This window comes from Typopeltis vanoorti, chromosome 17 (genome assembly GCF_054136105.1).
Source record: "Typopeltis vanoorti isolate ZY-2024b chromosome 17, IOZ_Tvanoo_1.0, whole genome shotgun sequence".
Taxonomy (NCBI): domain Eukaryota; kingdom Metazoa; phylum Arthropoda; class Arachnida; order Uropygi; family Thelyphonidae; genus Typopeltis; species Typopeltis vanoorti.
This window is the reverse complement of record NC_143565.1, coordinates 31437254-31458942: the sequence shown is the minus strand read 5'-3', so window position 1 is coordinate 31458942 and position 21689 is coordinate 31437254. Positions and strand designations below refer to the sequence as shown.

General features: G+C 34.6%; 1 protein-coding gene across 1 annotated transcript; it reads right to left on the bottom strand.

Moving 5' to 3' along the window:
• Positions 1–13446: 13446 nt before the first annotated feature.
• Positions 13447–19390, bottom strand: LOC150097268 (noggin-1-like). The gene is made up of 2 exons (XM_090407353.1): positions 18931–19390; positions 13447–14868 (listed from the first exon to the last, which is right to left on the bottom strand). The coding sequence occupies exon 2, from the start codon at positions 14860–14862 to the stop codon at positions 14083–14085; it is 780 nt and encodes a 259-aa protein (XP_090263479.1). The 5' UTR covers positions 14863–14868; positions 18931–19390; the 3' UTR covers positions 13447–14082.
• Between the last annotated feature and the right edge of the window lie 2299 nt (positions 19391–21689).

The following is a 21689-nucleotide window of genomic DNA, read 5'->3' as shown; positions in this document are numbered from 1 at the left end:
GCGTAAGTGAACACCTGGTAGTACAACACCAAGGCAACTCAAAGCAAAGGTGGAGCAAGCTCCCTCACTATCCTTGATATTTTCTCACAGCTCCTAGGAGATGTAATACTGCCTTACATTATGAGGAGAGGTCACTACCCAGACCGGTTTCAACCTTTTTTGAGGTCTCATCAATGAATAGGTAGACTTGGATGATATCAAAGTTTAAGTGAAAAGAACTTACCAGGTGTTCACTTACGCTTGGATTCGCCTGGATAGTTCTTCGGCATGAAACTCTTAGATCGTAGTTTTCGATCTCAAAGTTTCGCATACTGACTATAAAATAATAAGGGATTTTTATCCCCTTAATTTAAAGCGGTGATTATTGGTAAACAGTGCGTAATAGGCGAGCTTACCTTTGTAGGTTGTGAGTGCATATAGTATGAATGAATTCAACAGAAAGTATGACATAGTGTTAGTCATACATGGCTTCCCTTGATGAGCCCATGAATCTCTGGGGATCTCTTGTAGTAGTAATAATAATAATAATATGAAAATATTACCGCATGTAAGAGACTTTATTTTTAGCATTCATTCTTTATCAATAAAAACTTGTTTTCGATTGATAAAGAATACCTCTTTAAGTCAAAATGCTTTTTGATGACTGCGATCTATTAAAAATTCCATAATTTTAATATTCTAGAAAACAAAAAAGATTTATATTCTATTTGTTTTGCCCCGATTTAAATGAATGTTGTCGAATGTAGTAGCAAAAAAAAAAAAACCTCATGTCGCATTTATATAATCAAAAGAAATTATTATATTATATAGAAATATAATATATGATTAATATTAATATAACCCATGAGTCCATGACTTCCTGGAAGTCTCTCTTAATAATAAGAATTTTTTTAAACATTTTATTATTTCTCAGATAAATTACATACATTATATGAAGACAATTATGCATAACAAATACTTTCTCGTACATAAAGTTTTTTTTAAATAATAATAATAACAATAACTGTTTACAACATATATTATTATAATATTCATAATGATGATTATTACAGATGTTTCTTTGCAATTTTACACTCTATATATACAATATCAATGGATATAATCACTCTATATTGCATACTTTTGTTACAGTTATTACATACATTACATACATTTGTTTACATATGATACATTACATACATTTGTTTACATAATACATACATTACATACTTTGGTTTACATGTGATACATACATTACATGCAGTTGGTTACATATGATACATCTTGGATGAGAACTAATTTCTCTGCTTTCATCCTCGAAGCTTATATGTAAGCTTATCTGAGGATGACACCAGTTGGTTATTATTTATTGGTTTTTTTTGCTGTGTTGGGAAGCTACGAAATCGATGATTGAGAAATTCGCGCGCGCTCGCGCGCACGCACGCACGCACGCACACACACACACACACACACACACACACACACACACACACACACACACACACACACACACACACACACACACACACACACACACACACACACACACACACACACACACACACACACACACACACACACACACACACACACACACACACACACACACACACAATAACTTGGAATGTATTGATGCGTCGCTGAACTGGAAGCCTGAACGAATATATTGTGTTTCATTAAGTTTGTATGGTATTTTGGGTGCGTGTTTCTTGTTCATAGTATGTCCTTAGAGCTCTTTTCAGGCTATTGTAGTTTGTAAGGTTTCTGTATTCAAAAGGTAATTTGTTTATCATGTCTGGGATGTAGAAGTTTCGCGTGGCCTTTCCGTAGTGATTATTGTATTTATATGTGATATAATTAGTAGTCTGAGGTCTTGTTATACGGTATGTATTTCTGACCGACCTGTAGTCGGCATCGAAATAATGTTTTAGCATAGCTGCATAGTGACATAAATGTTTCGCTGTCAGTATTTTGTGTTCTGACATTGCAATGTATATATGGTCGTTATTTTTTCTTTGTTCCCAAAAGATCAGTTTTATCATTTTGCACTGTAGCGACATTAATCTATTTAATTTGTAGGGTGCACAGAAAGCATACGTTGTTATAGCGTATCTTAGTGTATTTTGGCATAGTGCTTTGTATATTAGTGTTTTTAGGCGTATGGGAACTATGTCTTTTAACCTGTAGAGTTTGCCACTTATGGTTCGGAGTTTGTTTTGTTGTGTAGATGGTTTATGTGTATATTCCAGTTCATATCTGCATCGAAGTAAATTCCAAGGTATCATATTGTTTCAACCTGAGTGATTGTAGTGGTTTTGCTGTTCTGTGTGTTTTTTATGTTGGAAAGTGGATGCTGGATGGTTATATATTTGTTATCAATTGGTCGAGTCAGTGGATTTCTGAATATCATTAATTTTGTCTTTTCTGAGTTTAGGTGTATGGAGTTTTTCGTGAGCCAGGCTATGATCAGATTTATGTCATGTTGCATATTTGTTTGGGCTATGCTTGCGTTATTATGGATGGATATTATTGCTGTATCGTATCGTCTGCGTATTGGAATATCTTACCTTTGAGTGGTAGCTGATTAATATCGTGCGTGTAAATGTTGAATAGAGTTGGGGAGAGTACAGCTCCCTGTGATACTCCACAGGTTACTGGTAGCTCTCTGCTTCGGTTTGACCCGATACGTGTGATATGCTTTCTATTTTGAAGGTAGTTTGTAAACCACCTGTGAAGAGGCCCGTCTATTCCAACATGTCTTAGCTTTTCTAACAAGGTTTGATGTGTGAGTGTATCGAATGCTTTAGTTAGATCAATAAAGACTACCATGGCAATTTTGTTTTTGTCTAAGGCGGTATTAATTACGTCTGTAAAGTCTTCCAAGAGAGATGCTGTTCCCTTATTTTTCTGAAAACCATATTGTGTTTTGGGGATAACATGAAAGATCTCAGTGTATGCTGCGAGTTTCTTCAGTATGATCCGCTCCATAATTTGATTGATAATTGGTAATGTTGCTATGGGTCTATAATTGTTGATTAAATTTCTTTTTCCATGTTTGTATATGGGTGTAATTATGGCGGTCTTTAGCATACTTGGTATATGTCCTGTTTTAAATATTTTATTTATTAATTTTAGTAGGATAGGACTTAAACTAGTTGCATGTTGCTTTATATCTTTAGGTCTGATACCATCAATTCCTGGGCCTTTGTTTGGTTTGATTTGATGTATTGCAGAGAGAAGTTCTTCTTCTTTTATGGTTGGGAACCATAATGTCTGTTTTGATTGTGGTCCAAGTGAAGGGTCTCGTTTTGTGATTGGGAAAATATTTCTGTGCAGTTCTTGCAGTTAATAATGATAATATTAATAATAATATACAGTGATAACCAGAGAAAAAAAGAAAGACATCTTGTTTAAGTTGTCTGAAGCGATTAATGTCGAAGTCCACGTAACCTAATGGATAAGGTTTTTGACTTCGGATCAGGAGATTTGCAAATTGGAATCCTGTCGTGGACGAGTTCTTTTTTTTTTTTTTGGTTGTCATAGATGATTTTCATCTGCCAGTGTGAGATCAATAAGATTATTTCGACAAATGATCAACCTACAGAATTCATTTGAAGGGTATGAAAAAAAAAGCTTAACTTGTGATGCAAACGCTTGAGCAGGAAATGTCAACCATTTCTCCAAAACACTTATTATAGACTATTTTATCTTCTTTTTCTTCTCTCTTCTATGTGTTAGGCCTACTGGCTGTAGCTGCGTGTGTTCGCTGGGCCGGTTTGCCTGCTTGAGGGAGAAAAATCCCCAGATAAACTGGGGGAGGGAGATCCACGTCCAAGACCGGCTTTCTTGGCTATGTCTGAGAAAGATCCTCACATCGACGACGGGAATCGAACCTAGGAAACTCCTTTCCCAGGCATATGGTTGCGAAGCGCATAGCCACTAGGATAACCGCGCTGACATAGACTATTTTATAGGAATAAAATTTTAAATAATTCTAATGTGCGTGTGTGTCTTCGTAATAGAAGCATTGTGGAGAGCTAATATGCTAAATATGAACGAGAGTTAATATGATGAATATGATAATATAGTAAATATGATATTAAATTTATTTATTTATTTCAATTTTTTAAAAGTATTGAATTCCACAAATATCTCAAAGTATGTTGCAATCCCAATATCACATTCTCTTTACATTATCGCCTTACTGTTTCAAGTTTTTAATTGTTGAATCAGCTTTTCAATGATAAATATTTTCTATAATCTAAGTCACTCCCCGTTTTAATTAGAACATGTTGGATTGTATAACTTCGGTATAACAACCTGTGAATATAAAATGAACTCTGATAGGTTATATTTTTACATTTTTAAATCTCAAACTATTTTGATATTGTTTCCTGTGGAATTAATTGTTATTAAGGTACCCATGAAAGTACCTTAATAATAATTCTGTTGTATCCTTGCACTTTTGTCTGGATACACTAAAAATTTACTTTTTTATTAACTGTTCCTATTTTAATTCCCCCCCCCACCCCAGAATTAGCCACTATAATTTATTGGCATAAGTTAGCTTCGAGATCGTTTAATACGGACGGACCAACATGGCTATTGTTGTCATGTGGAATTATGGTAGTAGCAGCCAAGACGCTTTGGCCTGTGCATTATTGTACCTGTTAAATACGTGTATTCTTCGGTCGGTTGATATGTTTTGCGGATGAAAACCCTTATTTCCTGGAGGAAAATTCTGTCTTCTATGAGACCGGCTAACTGACTTTCAGTTGAAAACAAAATCTCTTGTAAAGGTTCCTCGTGTTCTAGACAGGATTTGAAACCTTAGCCTTTCCAACCAAACGGTATCGTTGATAAAAACTAAGGTAAGGAAGCTCTACGTGTATGAACTGATACTGAAAGAAAAAGAATTCTGCACATAGCTCAGTCAAAATGCGTTTAATTCGAAGTAAGAGAGGTTTGCTTTTAGTAACTGGTGTGAAAAATCATGATTTCGATTCCCTTGCTATATTACTTTTTCGTAATGCAGTACCATATTGCTGTACATTTTCGATAATAAAAACTGAACTTTAAAACAGTAGACTAAATAGATGAAGCGCTACATTGTGCGCGCGCGCGTGTGTGTGTGTGTGTGTTTACACAAAGATAAAATTGATATAATTTAAAACTTACACATATAGTTATTATGAAAAAATACAATGAATTTTATAATGAAAATAAGACGCATATTTCTGTTCAGGCCATTATTTCGAGCAAATAATGTTCCGTGAAGACAGTGTCTTCCCTTCATAGCTAAAGCAATGCCGCAATAACTTGAATTGAAAAGTTTTTCACAACTGAATTCCAACTACCAGATTGCCGGATGGAAGCCATGATTTTCACAATACATTGTCTTTTTTTATTAGTTTCTATAAAGAGTATAACAAAAATAAATATATGAAATGGATTATGATGTAGTAAATAAAAATTAAAACATAAAATTAGTTACTATTTGAATAAATGGAGTTTTATAAATTACATATTCCAGAAACTGTACTGAAGCGAGGTCTATTATAAAGAGTTACAATTTATTGCAAATAACTTCGACCAGAATTTTATGAACGTAAGTTCTCGTAAGAACGTAAGAAAATTTCCTTTGGTTGAAAGAAAAAAAAATGAGCTAGATTCAAATCTCGTATAAAAAGAGAGGGATCTTTATAAGGGCGTTTTTTAACTGAAAGTGAGTTAGTCTCATTCGAAGGATTTTTTCTCTCCCAAACTCGTAATTTTCATCCCACAAAAGAGGGCATTAGTAGTAGTAGTAGTATACCGCTGACTCCGTAAGTGCATTCTGAAACTGTTTATCCAACTACTGTTACATGTAAATTAAATTAGAACTTTTAAATGTACATTAAAACTATTGTTCACAATCATTAGAATGTTGGAAAAAACAATAGACTTAAGAAATTTATAAAATGATGTACAGGGAAGGATCTTAATGAATTACTGATGATTTCAACAACCAAAACTGAGTAATTGCTTTAATAAATTGCCGGATTTATGCAATATTTTCTAGTTTTCAAGTTACGAATAGACATTACTGTATTGTTTTTAGATATGAATACGCGAACAATGCAAATGATTCTTCATTTTCAACCCTATATCTCAAACTAATTAGGTCTCAGTCCAAGTTAGGAGGTATCACAAGAGCAATTCTTTTCAATTAATTAATGATAGCATAAACGGTATCGGTGTTATTTTTAGGAGTTATCTTAAATGGTGTTACTTTTTTCGATATTTTGACATCTGTCCTCCAATGTCACAAGTATTTTGGAAAAGATATAAAGTGTATGTAAATATAAGACGCTTCTTTAATATTTTCAGATTTTATTTTTTATGTTTTTGTAGTTTCTGAAATAATCACAATAATTTGAGTAATGAATTTTAATGATTTTTCCCCTTTACAAGTGTGACATCATTTAAAGATCATCCTTATGCCATCTGGTGGGGAAATGATTAACCATGTGAATGACAATGGGCAGATTAAACAAAAAATTACGATAACCACAGTAACTAACTTTACTGAAATAAAAGTAGAAATATTTCTTACTGAAATTGACAGTACATCATCGGTGTAGACAACAAGCAATTCAAAGGAATGGAATACAAAGTACATAACAGTCGGTGGTTTACCAATTAAAAACTGTTGTCGGGTGCTAGAAAATATAAAGTTGACTTTATTATAGCATTTCAGATATGTTCTTAAGCTGATGAATTTTCATTCCACTTTGATACTGAAGAGAATTTGTATTTTATAGTGTTCAGCGAATAATTGATTTTCTGTTGTTTACATTAGTATATCTTCTTGTTGCCTGTTTCAGTCAATGATTACAAGGCTTGTATCCTCTCTCCCTCCCCACCTCGGCATGTCATTAATGGCATCATTATTTCTGGCATCTCGGAACCGATTGGAAGAATTTTGAAGAAGTGTCATCTCGTTCCCACATATTTTCCTATCAACAAAATTTCTCACCTGTTGCCATCTACAAAAGACACACTGTCACCTCCATCATTAGCTGGCGTTTACCAGATACCGAGTGAATGTAATCTAACATACTTTGTTAGATTACATTCACGGCCGTTCTGTGGGAAAAAAGAATGAATGAACATCAATATTATATCGAATACATGAAACCTCAAAAGTCTGGTCTGGCACAACATAGTATTGGCACTAAACACAAGATCCAGTGGGATAAAGCTAGTCTTCTCCATAGATACAAGTTTAAATGCGAACAATTTTTCAAAGAAAGTTGCGAAGCCCTTTTACATCGGCCAAATCTGAATCGAAATGATTGTCCTCTCTCTCTCCCAAAAGTTTGGGAGATTCTTATCTTATGTAACCATCAAAGAAATAGTTTTTAAGAATTATTTAATAATATTTTATTAATATGAATTTCTAGTACGCGGCAACAGTTTTTAATTGGTAATCCACCGATTGTTATGTACTTTGTATTCCATTCCTTTGAGTTGCTTGTTGTCTGCACTGATGATGTACTGTCAATTTCAGTACGAAATATTTTAACTTTTATTTCATTAAAGTTAATTACTGTGGTTATCGTGTAATTTATTATTAATAGTTATGCCACAGGTAATTTTAAAGAATGGATTAAGGCATTTACAAAGTTGTTATCGGTCAATATTTTAATGAAATGCAAAAAGAACACTGTGTGTGTGTGTGTGTGTGTGTGTGTGTGTGTGTGTGTGTGTGTGTGTGTGTGTGTGTGTGTGTGTGTGTGTGTGTGTGTGTGTGTGTGTGTGTGTGTGTGTGTGTGTGTGTGTGTGAGTGAGAGAGAGAGAGAGAGAGGGGGGGGGACGAGGTAGCAGAGAGTGAAAAGCATAATTTGTAAGTTGTTTCTCGAAATCTGAACATGCTGAGTAAAAGATTTGCAAGTCTTAACATTTATATGCTTCATTCATTACTGCCTTAATTTCTGAATATTACTCTGTTATTTTTGAATTAGAGGATTTTTTTTTATTTATTCGTATGGGATTCCCCCCAGTTCCTCCACCGTCCCTTAGGACTGGTTGAGCCCTCCTAATGAGGGATTAAGTATGTCTTTTATGACTATAGATTAGTATGTGTGTGTTCACGGGCCGGTTTGCCTGTTCTGGGTGACCAGGAAACTCGTGAAAAAAAAAAACCCTACCTCCGTATTAGACCGGCTTACTCACCTTTAGTCCTAACAGACCAGATAAAGGTTCCTCACGTCATGGACGGAAGTCGAACCGAGGACTTTGCGATCTTTGGACTTTGAATCCAGGACTTTGGGCGTCTTCTATGCCGACTGAGCAACGGAAGCTCATGAAATAAACGATAATATACTTGGGAATTCGTTGACTAATAATATTACTTGAACTTTACATTAGCTGTGTAGAGCCTTCGTAGCTCAGTCCGTATTGACGATGCCCCTTTGACTGGAAAGACCTGGGTTCAAATCCCGTCTAGAACAAAGAACCATTATCAGGACTGGTCAAGTGAAGGCGAGTTATTCGGATACAATGATGGCACGTTCCCCCCCCCCTCCAGGTAACTTCGATTTTTCATCAAACAAAACAGGCAAACCGGCTAGAAGAACACACACACAATTGAAAGACATAGCAGACAATGCGGATAAAATTAACCAGCCTATCTTGAGGAATAATTAGGTTCCACAGGATGGCCCATAAGTCATGAAAAATGCCATAGAAAGGAGCTGTGAAGCAACTGCGCAAGTTTTTTAACATCAGATTTAGTTATTTTATTTATTATCATTTAGCGTATGGCTCACACATGAAAAGTTACATTACATTAATCCTTAATATATATGGACATAGTAATAGACATATGTACAATAAGACATAATACAGTCATAAAAGAGACACTCAAGAATAGACTACAACTGAATGTCTAGGTTGATTATCCAGTCGACTGCACTTGGTGTAGCATGGATGAAGTCTGACAGGTTTCCACTGTATGCACGTAGGACACATTCTGCTATAATATGATTATTTGACTGGCGGGGTGATCCACAGTCGCACCTGGGTAAGGCAATCATGCCCCATTTGTAAAGGTGGTCTACACATCTGCCATGGTTGGTGCGGATTCGGTTAAGGGCAGACCAAGTTTTCCGAGGTAGGTCAAAACCCGAAGGTTTTGACCTACCTGTCTTAGGTCCACTAATTCATGGAAGATCCCTGTTGAAGTGTTACACCAGGACTCTTTCCACTTCTCCTTCATGTTTAAGCTTGTCTCTGCAAGATTTTTTACTGTTAAGATTGGAGGGTGCCTTGACTTTAGCCTGTTTATTTCTAGGAGTGGGATGTCTTCATGGATTGGAAGATTTTGGATTTCCATGATTTTGCTGTATTCATGTAGAAGAAAGTTGGATCGGCGGATGTGTGGAGGCGGGATGTTGCTTAGCACTGGGAGCCAGTAGGTTGGGGTTGATTTTACAGTTCCAGAAATAAGGCACATAGTGGTGTTAAGCTGAGCATCAACCAACCTATGGAATGCTCTATGACTTATGGGCCACCCTATAGAAGTCCAGTTAATTGGTCGTAACAGGCCACTGGGCCTAATACAAAAAGGAAGATGATTATCTGTGTATTTTATCCAAGTTTGGAATCACCTCAAAATAGTTAACTTGGATTGTTCAGTTTTTACTGAAGATACATAAAATAAGTCACTTTATGATATAATGCTGATTAACAAGTTATTTATTTAACCAGATTTCAATAATATACAGTTACTTAAAATATGTATACATCAATATTTCAGGTACAACCCATCTTTGTAACCTGCGTCTAGCAGCATTTACAAGATCTTTAATATAAATGAAAACATTAAAAAATTCTATAGAATTTGCCTAGTTCCAGCAGGCTTAATTAAAGATGGCGTATTTACTTAAAAATACTAAATACTGTAAACTTGACACTACACATAGAAACAAACAACATGCAAAATAAAACATACAACATACAATATAAAATTAATTATTAATTAATATTTATCAACTGTTAATAATCATTAATTAATTTACCACTAATAAAACATTATAAGCTGTAAAAACCGGAAATATAAAGTTGACTTTATTACCGTATTCGAATGCCAGTTTTATTAGTTTCTTTACAACTACGTATATTATTTCACGTTGTGTTTGCGTGAACCTGCCAAATAAACTCGTATGTTGTCTTTTGTATATACAACTTGTATTTTTTTAAATTTTATTTATTTAATTTTTGTTCAGAAATTAACATCGTCTTATATACAGCAATACGATAAATCTGTAATTTTCACCATAAATGTAATTTAGATACTAGCAAATAGAATACTTAAGAGCCAGTTTTGATTATATCCTTTCGTTTAGTTGTATGCATGTCTAAGGTTAGAAGAAGCATCCTCTCCTACTCTCCATCCTAGGATGAGTTGAGTCCCCCCGCGGTGGGGGGAGGCTTACGACTAATTAATGCAGCCGGGTCGTCACTCCTTGCTGCATCCCCTAAGCGCACGAAAAATCGACTTGGTCTGAGAAAGATCTTTAAGCTCCTCACGTCAGCAACGGGAATCGAACGCGGACACTCCTTTTCAAAGCATATGGTTGCGAAGCGCATAACCGCTAGACTAACCCCACGGATTTGTAAAAAGCATCCAATTACTTATCTTCATCGACAAGAACATCTTTATGAAATTCTAGATAATTTTCAACAGGAAGAGACGGAGGACAACTAAGAAAATAACTAGTCCGTTCTTGACTTCTTGTTGAAGCATATCCAGAATTTTGGAAAGATATAAGCAGCTGTCTACAAAAAATAAAGTTAAATAATTAAATTGAATAGATTACGAAATAATATACTTATGACTAATTTGAGTAATGTCTGTGAATAGAGTACAGTATATTCAATAGCCAGTCTATCTCTGTGCCTGATATGCTTCTGAAAAAAAAAAAAAAAAAACCTCTTGGCAATGTCTGAGACTGGTTAACTCCAAGGTGAACTCGGAAATAGGTATTTTAACAGACGATCACGTGACTTTTATTTTTTCATCCCTTCTGCTCCAAATTCCCAAAGTAATCATAATTTCATTACAATTCTTTCAATAAAATGCCAGAGAAGACTATTGGAAGATCTGGGAGGAAAATGTGAATAAAATATGATCAGACTTAGTCGCTCAAATGAAACAAAGATTTCGAGTGTGCAGCGCGCTAAATACTGGGGTTCTTTGCATCATGTTATGGTCCTCGAAATAGAATACTCTAAAAATAAATGTTTTATGTGAATGGATTACACAACCGAACCGCGAAGTACATCATGGTATTAGTTTGTTCGTTATGATCCTCTTCTTTTTCATTATTAGGCCTAATAGTCTATTACCATCAAAGGTTACTCCTGTGCCCATAGTCTGTTGTCTGGCGAGTGTATGCGTTTATCGGTTATTTTACTTGTTTTGCCAGAAAGAAATCAAAAGTTGGCAGAACAAAATTACTCTTTAGCATCTGTTTTAGGTCGCCTAACTTAGTCTTACCTCTAAAAGGCTTAGAAAATTATTTGCCTGAATTTCGACTAGCTTTTTTTTTTACCTGTTTCCATGTTAGTCGATCGTTGACAGAGTAAGTAAATCCCCCCCCCCCACACACACACACATACCATGGAAACCTGTATTTTAAACATGGCAACTGAAAAACCTCTACAGCGATCTACCGATTTGCAATAACGAGCGCTGAAATATTTCTGCCTACTTCATTATTTGGAGGATAAAAAGGTGCTGAAGAATTTATTTATTTTAAAAATGGTGGTTCTTCTAGAGTATTTGTTGCCGCTGTATACAGACAAATTATAATTCCACAAAAAAGAAATAAAAATAAAATACACGAGGTTGAATATTCATAGAATTTTACCACTACTGTGGAGAAACTAAAGTTCATTTTCTTCCATTAACATGAAAAAATATTATATACAATTTTGTTTACATCAAAGATACTAAAAAAATACTTTTATTTATTTTTTGATTATTTTTATTTATTTATTTATTGTTATTCATTTTCTAAATAAATCGTGATTTACAAATTCAACAATCTCTATAAGAGAATATGAACAATGTATTTTACTAAAACATAAATTTACATAAACTCGAATATTATACATGCTATCACTACACTGTCATTTATAAATATCTTACATTATAAATAACCACAATTATTCTACTTCCTGAAGTCCAGATGCGAATACATTTTATAAAATATCTTTTCATATATAAAAGTGATCATTCAGCTCAAGAAAAAAAAATCTAGTGTTCTCCCAATAATTGTTTTGTTCGATGATTAATATCAACAACATTTTACTCCATAAATTATGAAACCCATTAATTTGGTTAGTTTAACGATTATTGGACAGTTATGACTACATTAGAGACTGGACTTAAGCTCATAAGATACCAGAGAATTCATCTCTGGTATCTCTTAATATTCAATGTGTCACACATTCGTTCTCTGCTTACATTTCTTTATGTTCTGTAAATAGTTGAACAAAAGCTGTTCTCTAATGTAATATAATTAATATATAAAAAATCTGTGAATAATGTTTATACATGAAACTTTATTTTTCTTAAAGAACTGTCTGTAAAATGCAATATATTACCAAACAATATACATTTAAAACAATATCAAATTAACTTTTCTAAAGTAGAATAATTAAACTTACATATTAAAAATATCAGCATAAAAGTGATTACATATAAATTCATTTCCGTGACTAAACTGATTTCTCTCTAAAGAAGTGAATAAGCAGAATTAAATTTCGTAATGTGCCAAATGAATAATAATTTTGATTTGTTTTGATCTTCATAGTAATTTACATCACTAATATATTAAGATAGCCAGGTGGCGCTCAGTTATCAAATATTAATAACGTCTTGCTTAGGTGGTGTATTATTCGTCTGCTATATGAAAGAAAAATAAATCATAGGCTCAAGAGCATTTGAAGATATTATTTATGTTCTGTTTTAATTTAGGTAAGTTTAATAATATTAATTAATAAATTATATTGTATTATTGTCTAATATAATTCATTAATCTACATCGTATATACTAATACTGGTTTGTTAACAAAGTGCACGAGTAAATTGCTTTGTCACATTCACGAAAAGTTTATTTCAAATTTCAACGATGTAATTCATTAAAATTAGCATAGTTCGTTTGTCACATATTGAAATACTAGTAGAAGGGTTATGAAGGTAACTTATGTTTTTATATGCTTATATCCTCGTATGTTCTTTCTTGTGGTTATATCAGTTGCTTTAATATCATTTTTTTTTGTTCTAGGTGTTTATCAGAACTTTTAAGCCTCCCTCGTATATATATATATATATATATATATATATATATATATATATATATATATATATATATATATATATATATATATCATGTGATTCTAAATCAAATTTTAAATAGATTATGGCATATTAGGTCGAAGTGGGTATTGAAATATATAATAATTATGGTTATGTTTGTATTTACAAAAAAAAAAAAAAAAGAAAGAAAAAAAAAGTTGATCGACATCACTTTCATTGTGAAAAACATTGACCATTAATTATTTTATGCGTCCAAATTAGACCCTTCTGAGATCCCAAGTAAAATATGCAATTTATTATTATTATTATTATTATTTATTTTTTTATTTTTTTTATTTTTTTTTCTCCCAAACTGCATAGTTATTTTGGTTGCATTCAATGCAAATAAAAGCCATAAATGATAATGATGATGTTAAACTATGCATACACATAAAAAATAAATTTTTTTTTTTAAATTTTAATCCAGGTATTGATATATTTAGACATCTTTCTTGTTTCTGTTTATTAACAACAAGAATATCAAACTATAGCGACTAGCTTTTTTAGACTAAAACCTTGTCCGAAATAGTTTTAGTTTTATACGTTTTAGTTTTGGCGTCATTATTAGCGCTTGCAAAGCCCAGCTTATTTTCTATGAAAATTAGAGCGCTAAGTTCAGTCATCATCATTTTCTTAATAGTTAAACAAGAAGTCGTATTCGAAGACCATAGGATTACGATAGCTCATCTCATTTAGCATGTACAAACACACTCACTTGTGACCGGATAAGGAACACGAATCCACTGACACTTTAGTTCATTCTTCGTTACGTCTCCCTCTGCAAGTTTTTTCCATTCCCGTCTAGACTGAGATCCTTCCCGGCTTCTTCTCCTTCGACCGCGAGAACCAACCGGACGGCAATACCAACGTAACACGTGCAGGGTTACGGTACCAGATGGAACACAATGTTTCCCTGGAGGCCAAGAACATGTTCCCTTACGATCAACGCATTCGCCTCTTTTGATCCATTTTGGCCAGAAAAGAGCGCCAATATCCTCCCAGACAAAGCGAACAGGACAAGATGCTCTTCTGATCAGCCATTTTTCAAGCGATGCCAATCGTTGTGGATCCTCCACTAACCATTTAGCCCCAAATTCTTCTAGCTCTGTTGTTAAGTTTATCTGCCTTAGCTGTTCTTGTAAATCTTGATACGCCCACCCACCCCATTGAATACTGGATTGTACACTATCTTTTGAGGACAGTGGCGGATCTATTGACATCCAGTCGCTGTCGAAGTAATCTCCTAGGAGTTCCTTTAAGAACTCTGGATCAAGGTGTTTCTTTCTTGGTTTCTTAATGAATCGAGTATTGACGAGTTGTAGCCTGGAGCCTCTTGATCTGGGTAGCCTTGCCAGATCAGAAATTCTTCCTGAATCTGCTGCGTCAGCCTCCACGGGAAGAAAGGAGTTGGTAGCATAGGTGGATGTGCCGCAGAAAATTACCAAAATCACTAAATAAACTGCCACAGCCATTAAGTCCTAAGAAACAAAAATAGTTTCTGTTCACAGATTGTCCGAAGATATTATATGTACTTTGAAAATTAATATATCTACAATTCTAACAAGAAATCTTAGCAAAAATGTACTATGCACTATATATATATATATATATATATATATATATATATATATATATATATATATATTTCGACTGTATATTTTTATTTTATTTATATTTTAATCTATTTTATGGCTATGAAAACAATATAGGAGCTCAATATCTCATATTAAATATAAAAACTTGCTGAGGTGCATTTATTCTGTAATAATGCACAGCATGTGAGTACTTTAAAATGCGCCGTTAACTTCATGATTGCTTGAGAAATTTATTCTTGTTTCTATGTGTAGTACATACTGAAATTCTCTGGCAAGTACCTCTAAAAAATACCAATCGTATTAGCAGAAACATAACAACTAGTGCCCTCTTTTGTGAATAATCAATGGGAGAGCGAAGAACTCTATTTAGTCCCGTGTTGAAGGTCTTTTGAAACATCATTGTAACTCTCAATGAAAATAAAACCATCCTCAGAAACGATATACTGATCTTTGCAATCATTTTATATTTATTATAGAAACTTAAATGTTTATCGCAGTTATTATGTGCTTTCTAGAACAAAATTATTGCAGCTTTCAAATTGATCTAGATATAATTCTTTTTTAAAATATGTAACTAAAATAGTGTTTTTCCCCCATCTATCTATCAACATGTTTCTGTTGAAAAGAGTGGCAATATCTGAAAAGTTTGGTTACTGTTACTAATACTCAGGATATATCTTCCTCGTTTCGTGTGTTATTTCATCAGTGTTTACTATTGAGCAAAATTTTAAAAAACGATATTCAGAATTTTATGTTGTTAGTCGCTCTGACAGCGCACAAAAATTTTTAAATCTCTTGTGTGCCTTCAGTCTGATGATACGCAGTTCAGTGATTTAACGCACCGTTAACTAAATGTTTTCAGATATGTTTTGGTAGCAGCTCATTCTATTGGATTACGTAGCTCAATATATCATTCGTGTACTTCATGTATAGAGGAAATTTAATGAGAAAATGGATCGCCCGAAGACAATTCATTTTCTCATTACTGCCACATATACGACCATTATAGCCATTTATTAAAATGAGTTATTGAGCTTCTGTTATTCTAGTGCTAGAAAGACAGAATTATTTATTGCGTAGATATTTATTGGAGCACTCAGGCCCTCTTTTATATGTCAAGGGCTAACTCTAGTTGAAGAGGATCCATTGATAGCATGTGTAATACTGTGTTGTGAGTCCCATTTGTAAATAAATAAAATGTGTCTAGACTGTGATTGGTATATAAAAACATTCTGGCTTGAAACAGCATTGATTTAAGATGTCACTGCGTAAGCTATTTTAAATCATATGCGTTAATTACTTAGAATGACTTCTTTCACTGTACGGAGTGCATCTAACAATGGACTTGTGTTGAGTCGCTGATCTTACTAAATGCTTGGCGTGCTATAGGACGTGGTGGGGTAGCTACAGTAAGTAGGTCTAGGTCAGAGGGGGAGGGCGCATTTATCAGATGGTGAGGTCAAGACATTTTATTCATCCTGTAACGCGATCTGTCATCTGGGGTTATCTAATATCTGTAAGATGAGGAAACAGACACTTGACCAGCCAACCACAGCATCCTGATTGGAGTTGGTAGTCTTCTTATTACGAGAATAGAATCATTTATTGAGCCACTCCCTGCCAACTATGTACAAGAGTTGGAACTGTGCGAATTATATATAGAACATAATTAGACAAATTAAGCATTCACCATAGATTTCTTTTTTTGAGTATTATTATCAATTGATACAAATAATCTCGGGTTACCACAGCCATTAAACCCGAAACTGCTTGAAATGTTATATGACTTTTAACACACCGACCGATGACAGGCTCTTGGTCGTTAGAACGTTTGTCCTTCATGAGATCTCTTCTGTGATTTATTGCTAGGTACACACTAATCTGTTATGATAGTGGTTGTAAAAGATGGAAAAGTACATACGAAGGATGCATGTTCGTATAAATATTAGGTGAATGAAAGTTTTGGGAGTAGTTTTGCTCGTTTAGTACTAAAGATACGTTGATTGATGAGCGGAAATTTTTCCTTGAAGTGTCTTTCGTTTATCCAAGAATGGGCCAAGCACATCACTAACGAATAGAAAGTAGAAAAGGAAAAAAAAATGAAAAAGAAAAATATTCATCAAATGATTTAAATAATCCATGGCGCCAAACATATAAAACAAGTAGTCAAAACATTACTAATTTAACTTGTTCAACATATCGTGTAATTTCTTTAATTTGAATCACATGCACTTACCGTCATTTTTGGACTGTAGATGAGTCACTCTAATTAATTTATTATTATAACAGTGTTCATAATTTTAACTCATTTTCAGTGAAACTATCAGATAGACTACCTACAAATAATTAATAAAATTAAAAAAAGTTATTCATGTGTAATTCATGGTTTTTAAGCGAATTAGTCCATTCTAAGATTATATCACATTATAATATCTTCAAATTAGCTCATTGTTTGAGTCTTAAGTGAGTTAAAAAATTGGCAAAGGTATATTGAAATCATACAGGATTTCAGTTGATGGAATTTTTCATTTTATGGATGTTAAGAAAAGACAACAGGGAAGCTGAGAATGAATGCCGCTAAGAATGGGGGTGAGGGTTAGATTTTTCTCTCAGAGGGTGGTGTTCGTAATTGGAATGGATTGCCATTGGATGTTGTAAATGCAAGAGTGAATGCTGGTGCTTGTAGTATGTGGCCTCCCTCGATGAGGCCCTGACTCCCTGGAGATCTCTCTTAATAATAATAATAATAATAATTTTTATTAATTTTGCTCGATTCTGTTACGTTTGGAAGGGAAAAAAATAAGTACCTGCATTTCTGTCGTTGAACAACGGTACTGCCAGCCATTCGTTTATCACCAATATTATTACTCGTATTTTCACCAATAAAGGCGCACTCAATTTTAGCTGCTCAGAAGCACATTGAATCAAGAATGTGAGCCTCAAATGGAAGATCTTCCTACGCATCTCACGGGCAAACAGTTGCAGAACGAAAAATAATATAACCAATACCCATTTTATCCGAGTCTCGTATTAGCCGAGCTGAATATACAGTAGACAAAACTTTATGCAAATTGGTTTTCTGATTCCCTTATCATATTTGATAATGGAATCAAAAATACCATTATAATGATGGCATATTTCATTTCTATGACTGTAATTGGATACTTTTCTACTTGCAGATCATGAGAATCAAATTTCGTTTTTTCCACACAGTCATCCTTTTTGTTACACCCTCAGTAATAAACTTTCGAAATTAAACTGCAGACTTTTCCTTCAAAAATCAGACTTCAAAGAGTTAGGGCTTCTGTTAAATACACAAAAAATTTAGAAACAAAGAGATAAAAAGGAACAATACAAAACTGTATATTATGAAAATTCAAATGATATTAACGTAAAAATAATTCTTGATATCATATCCGTCCCTTCTGAAAAAAAAAAAAATACTATTAACAAATTCTAAAAATTGCGATTGAAAATGTCCAAAACACTCCTGGAAATGCCATAAATGTATGAACTTGTGTTTTAGGTTCACACTAGTTTGGCAATATTCCCCCCCCCCCTGCTTGCTCCAGTTATCTAAAAATTATTGCTATTAAGTCTAAATTTTGCCTATCAAGTCAATTCTAAAATGTGCAGACCGATGAAAATTTTTGAATCTCCTCTTAACGCTAATTAAGTTAATTTTTTAACTCAAAGTTTTTTTTCTTTGAGGGGGATATTTTGTTGACGAAGATGATGCTATTAAATACTTTTCCAGAACGGTTATTACGCATATTAATTATCAGTCAAGAATGAATATGAGCAATGTTCCGTTTAATCTTTATTATTTAGTATTATAATGATTGATTAAATGATGAAAAAAGTAAAACGTAAAAGCATCTACATTCAGAAATACCAAAATTCAGGTGCACTAATTCAGCATTATAGCACCTCAGAAAGACTTACCCCAAGTCACTGCGAGATATCTTGAAAATAAGTCTACTTGTCTTCTCTCAGGTGTTAATGGACAGTCCAGTGACAAATGAAGTCTTTTTCACACTTTCCTCTCAGAAACCATTCCGACAGCCAGGTACGAATGAGAAATGGTCAAGATAGAAAACTTGTGGCTTTTATAGGGACTTGGCAGAACAGCAAGGGTCGTCAGTGGGGTTGTCGTCGATACCACTTAGAAGAATAGCAGTAATTAGCTGAAATCTGAGTGCTTTGACATATTGGAGCTTCTAAGGACAGTCTCCGCTTTGTCCGTCGGCAAAGTGCACAGGAAATAAGCCACAGACGCGACCGCGCCGACAGTCTTCTGTAATCTCTCGGCAGGGGTGCCCCGTTGTCTCGTAAGCTCCGGAGTACAAAAACTTTTTGCCACAATAGGCATGATTTCGAACCGGATGCTTCGCCCTGTCGCCGATCACACTTGCCTTGCTGGCGCCCTGCGAACTCCTGAACTGAAGCTTGAGAGTGACCTAAGAAACGCCAATGTGGGAAAGAAGCCAAAGCCCCCCCCCCTCATCAGCTCCTCCCACCATCTATTTCCACATAAGGTCTTCCACCGGTGCCAACACGCACGTAGGCCCTCGGTAATCATAATCGGTCACTAAAGGGACGAATTATCACTCCTTGGGTGTGTCCGATAAGCGTTCTGTACTGGAATAACGACACCTTTCATCGCCGAGCTGAAGTGTCCCCTCCGACACAGTAAGGGGTAGTGCAGGGGAGAACGTGCTGACACGCATGATCATCAAAAATCAAGGTTGTCAGTTTCGTTCTTATTCTCATTCAGTTATTCCTTTTGCAGTCGGTGTTTATATGCAATAAACGATGAGCATTAAGATTGGAAAGGAATTGTTAGTTCACGTCACTGCTGAACTCCTTAATCGGTTGTCTGGACGCAACTGGTTTGTCATATCTCTCGATGTTTGTTGTGGCGGTTAATATCGAATTATTGGCATCTATTCGAAACAGCTGATAGCTTACCTTTGCATCATCCTAAAGATTTGCTGAGAACCCGTGGTGATATCGTTAGAAAATTATTTTTTTTTATGTAATGTAAAGGATTTTGTTAAATGTAGTCAATTCTGCGGATTTAAATATGTTCAAGAAAGTAGTTCAGTAATTTAAAATTTGCTCAAAATCTAGAGGCTATTTTTAAAAGGCAATTTCATACTTTTTTTTTTTTTTTTGCAAAGTAGCATTTCTAGTCGTGAAATCAATCGTACAATAAGGATTTAAACTGATTCAGAACGCCGTTCTAAAATCTAAACGTTACTTTCTTTTCTTTCTTTTTTTTTTTTTTTTTTGCTACTTCAAGAATGTGGTAAAAGGTTGTGTCATCATAGCAGATGTTGAAAATTTTCAATGCGAGATTTTTTTTTTTTAAAACCTCCTGATATCGTAGTCCAGAGCTACACATCGTTATAGGATTGTGCAAAAGACTACTTTGCCACATGTCGATTTAAAATTGGTTTTTAAGAAATAAAAATAACACAACAGATTCTCGATTTTTCAAGGTAAAATCTCTGAAATGGAGAGCGAGAGAGAGAGAGAGAGAGAGAGAGAGAGGAGGGAGGGAGGGAGGGAGGGAGAACGCAATTAACGAAACAAGCATTGGTTTTCATGAAACCTTTATGCGTCATGAAGAAGCACGGCAAACGCGCGTTGTTGGTTGAATCTATCCATCCAAACAGTTCGGTGAGCAGTGACATCATCCACGTGAGGCGGATGGAGAAATCATATCCCATTGTCTTATGGATTGTGGCGGATCTTTCATCGCTCGCTTGGTATGAAACCATCCTGCTTATCAGAGTTCTGAAGGAGCTTGAAAAAGTTCATGTTTGGTCTCTAGAATTGGGTTTCCAGATTATTTAGCTCTTTGTCCACATATGGTAATAAATGCATGAATGATTAAAAATTAGCTCATTTTTACTCCAAAAAAATTTAACTCATAATGAAAATAATATTTCTATAAATGTTCGGCTCTTAAGAGCATAGGATTTGCGGAGATATTTTAGAGACGATGGAGGAGATGAAAGATCTGGGGATAGGAGGGACTTGAAATTTCGTGGACATTTTGCTAAAAATTGTGAGGACAACACAGTGTATTATAGGAATGATGAGGAGAAAACTGAAGTATAGAAGTAATGATTCTCTGATTCCATTTTACAAGGCTTTGATCAGTCGCATATAGACTACTCTGCACTGATTTGGTCGCCACGTTTTCAAAAGGATGATATGTTGGAGTGGGTTCTGAGACGATTTACTAAGTTGGTTTCTGGTCTTTAGAATGTGAAATATGAGGACAGATTGAGAGAATGCAAATTGCAGAGCCTAGTGGATAGAAGGAAGAGGGAAGACATAATCGAGACGTATATGTTGGTAAGGGGTAATTGCCAGATTTACGTGGATGAGATTTTTCGTAGAATATCTAAAGACCGGGAGAATGAGAGGCCATCCCTGGAAGCTGTATAAAATGAGTATGAGCAAGGTAGATTTTATATGCGCAAGGCAGAGGAGTAGATGTTTTTCATAGAGAGTGGTAGGTGATTGGAATGCATTAGCTGAATGTGGTGAGTGCAGGTACAGTGAATGCATTTAAGTTGAAGTATGATGAGCAAGAAGAATGAGGAGAAGATTTTTTGAATAGAGAGTCGTGAGCGTAGGAATAGCGAATGCATTTAAGTCGAGGCATGATGAGCTGTGTATGTTAGAGT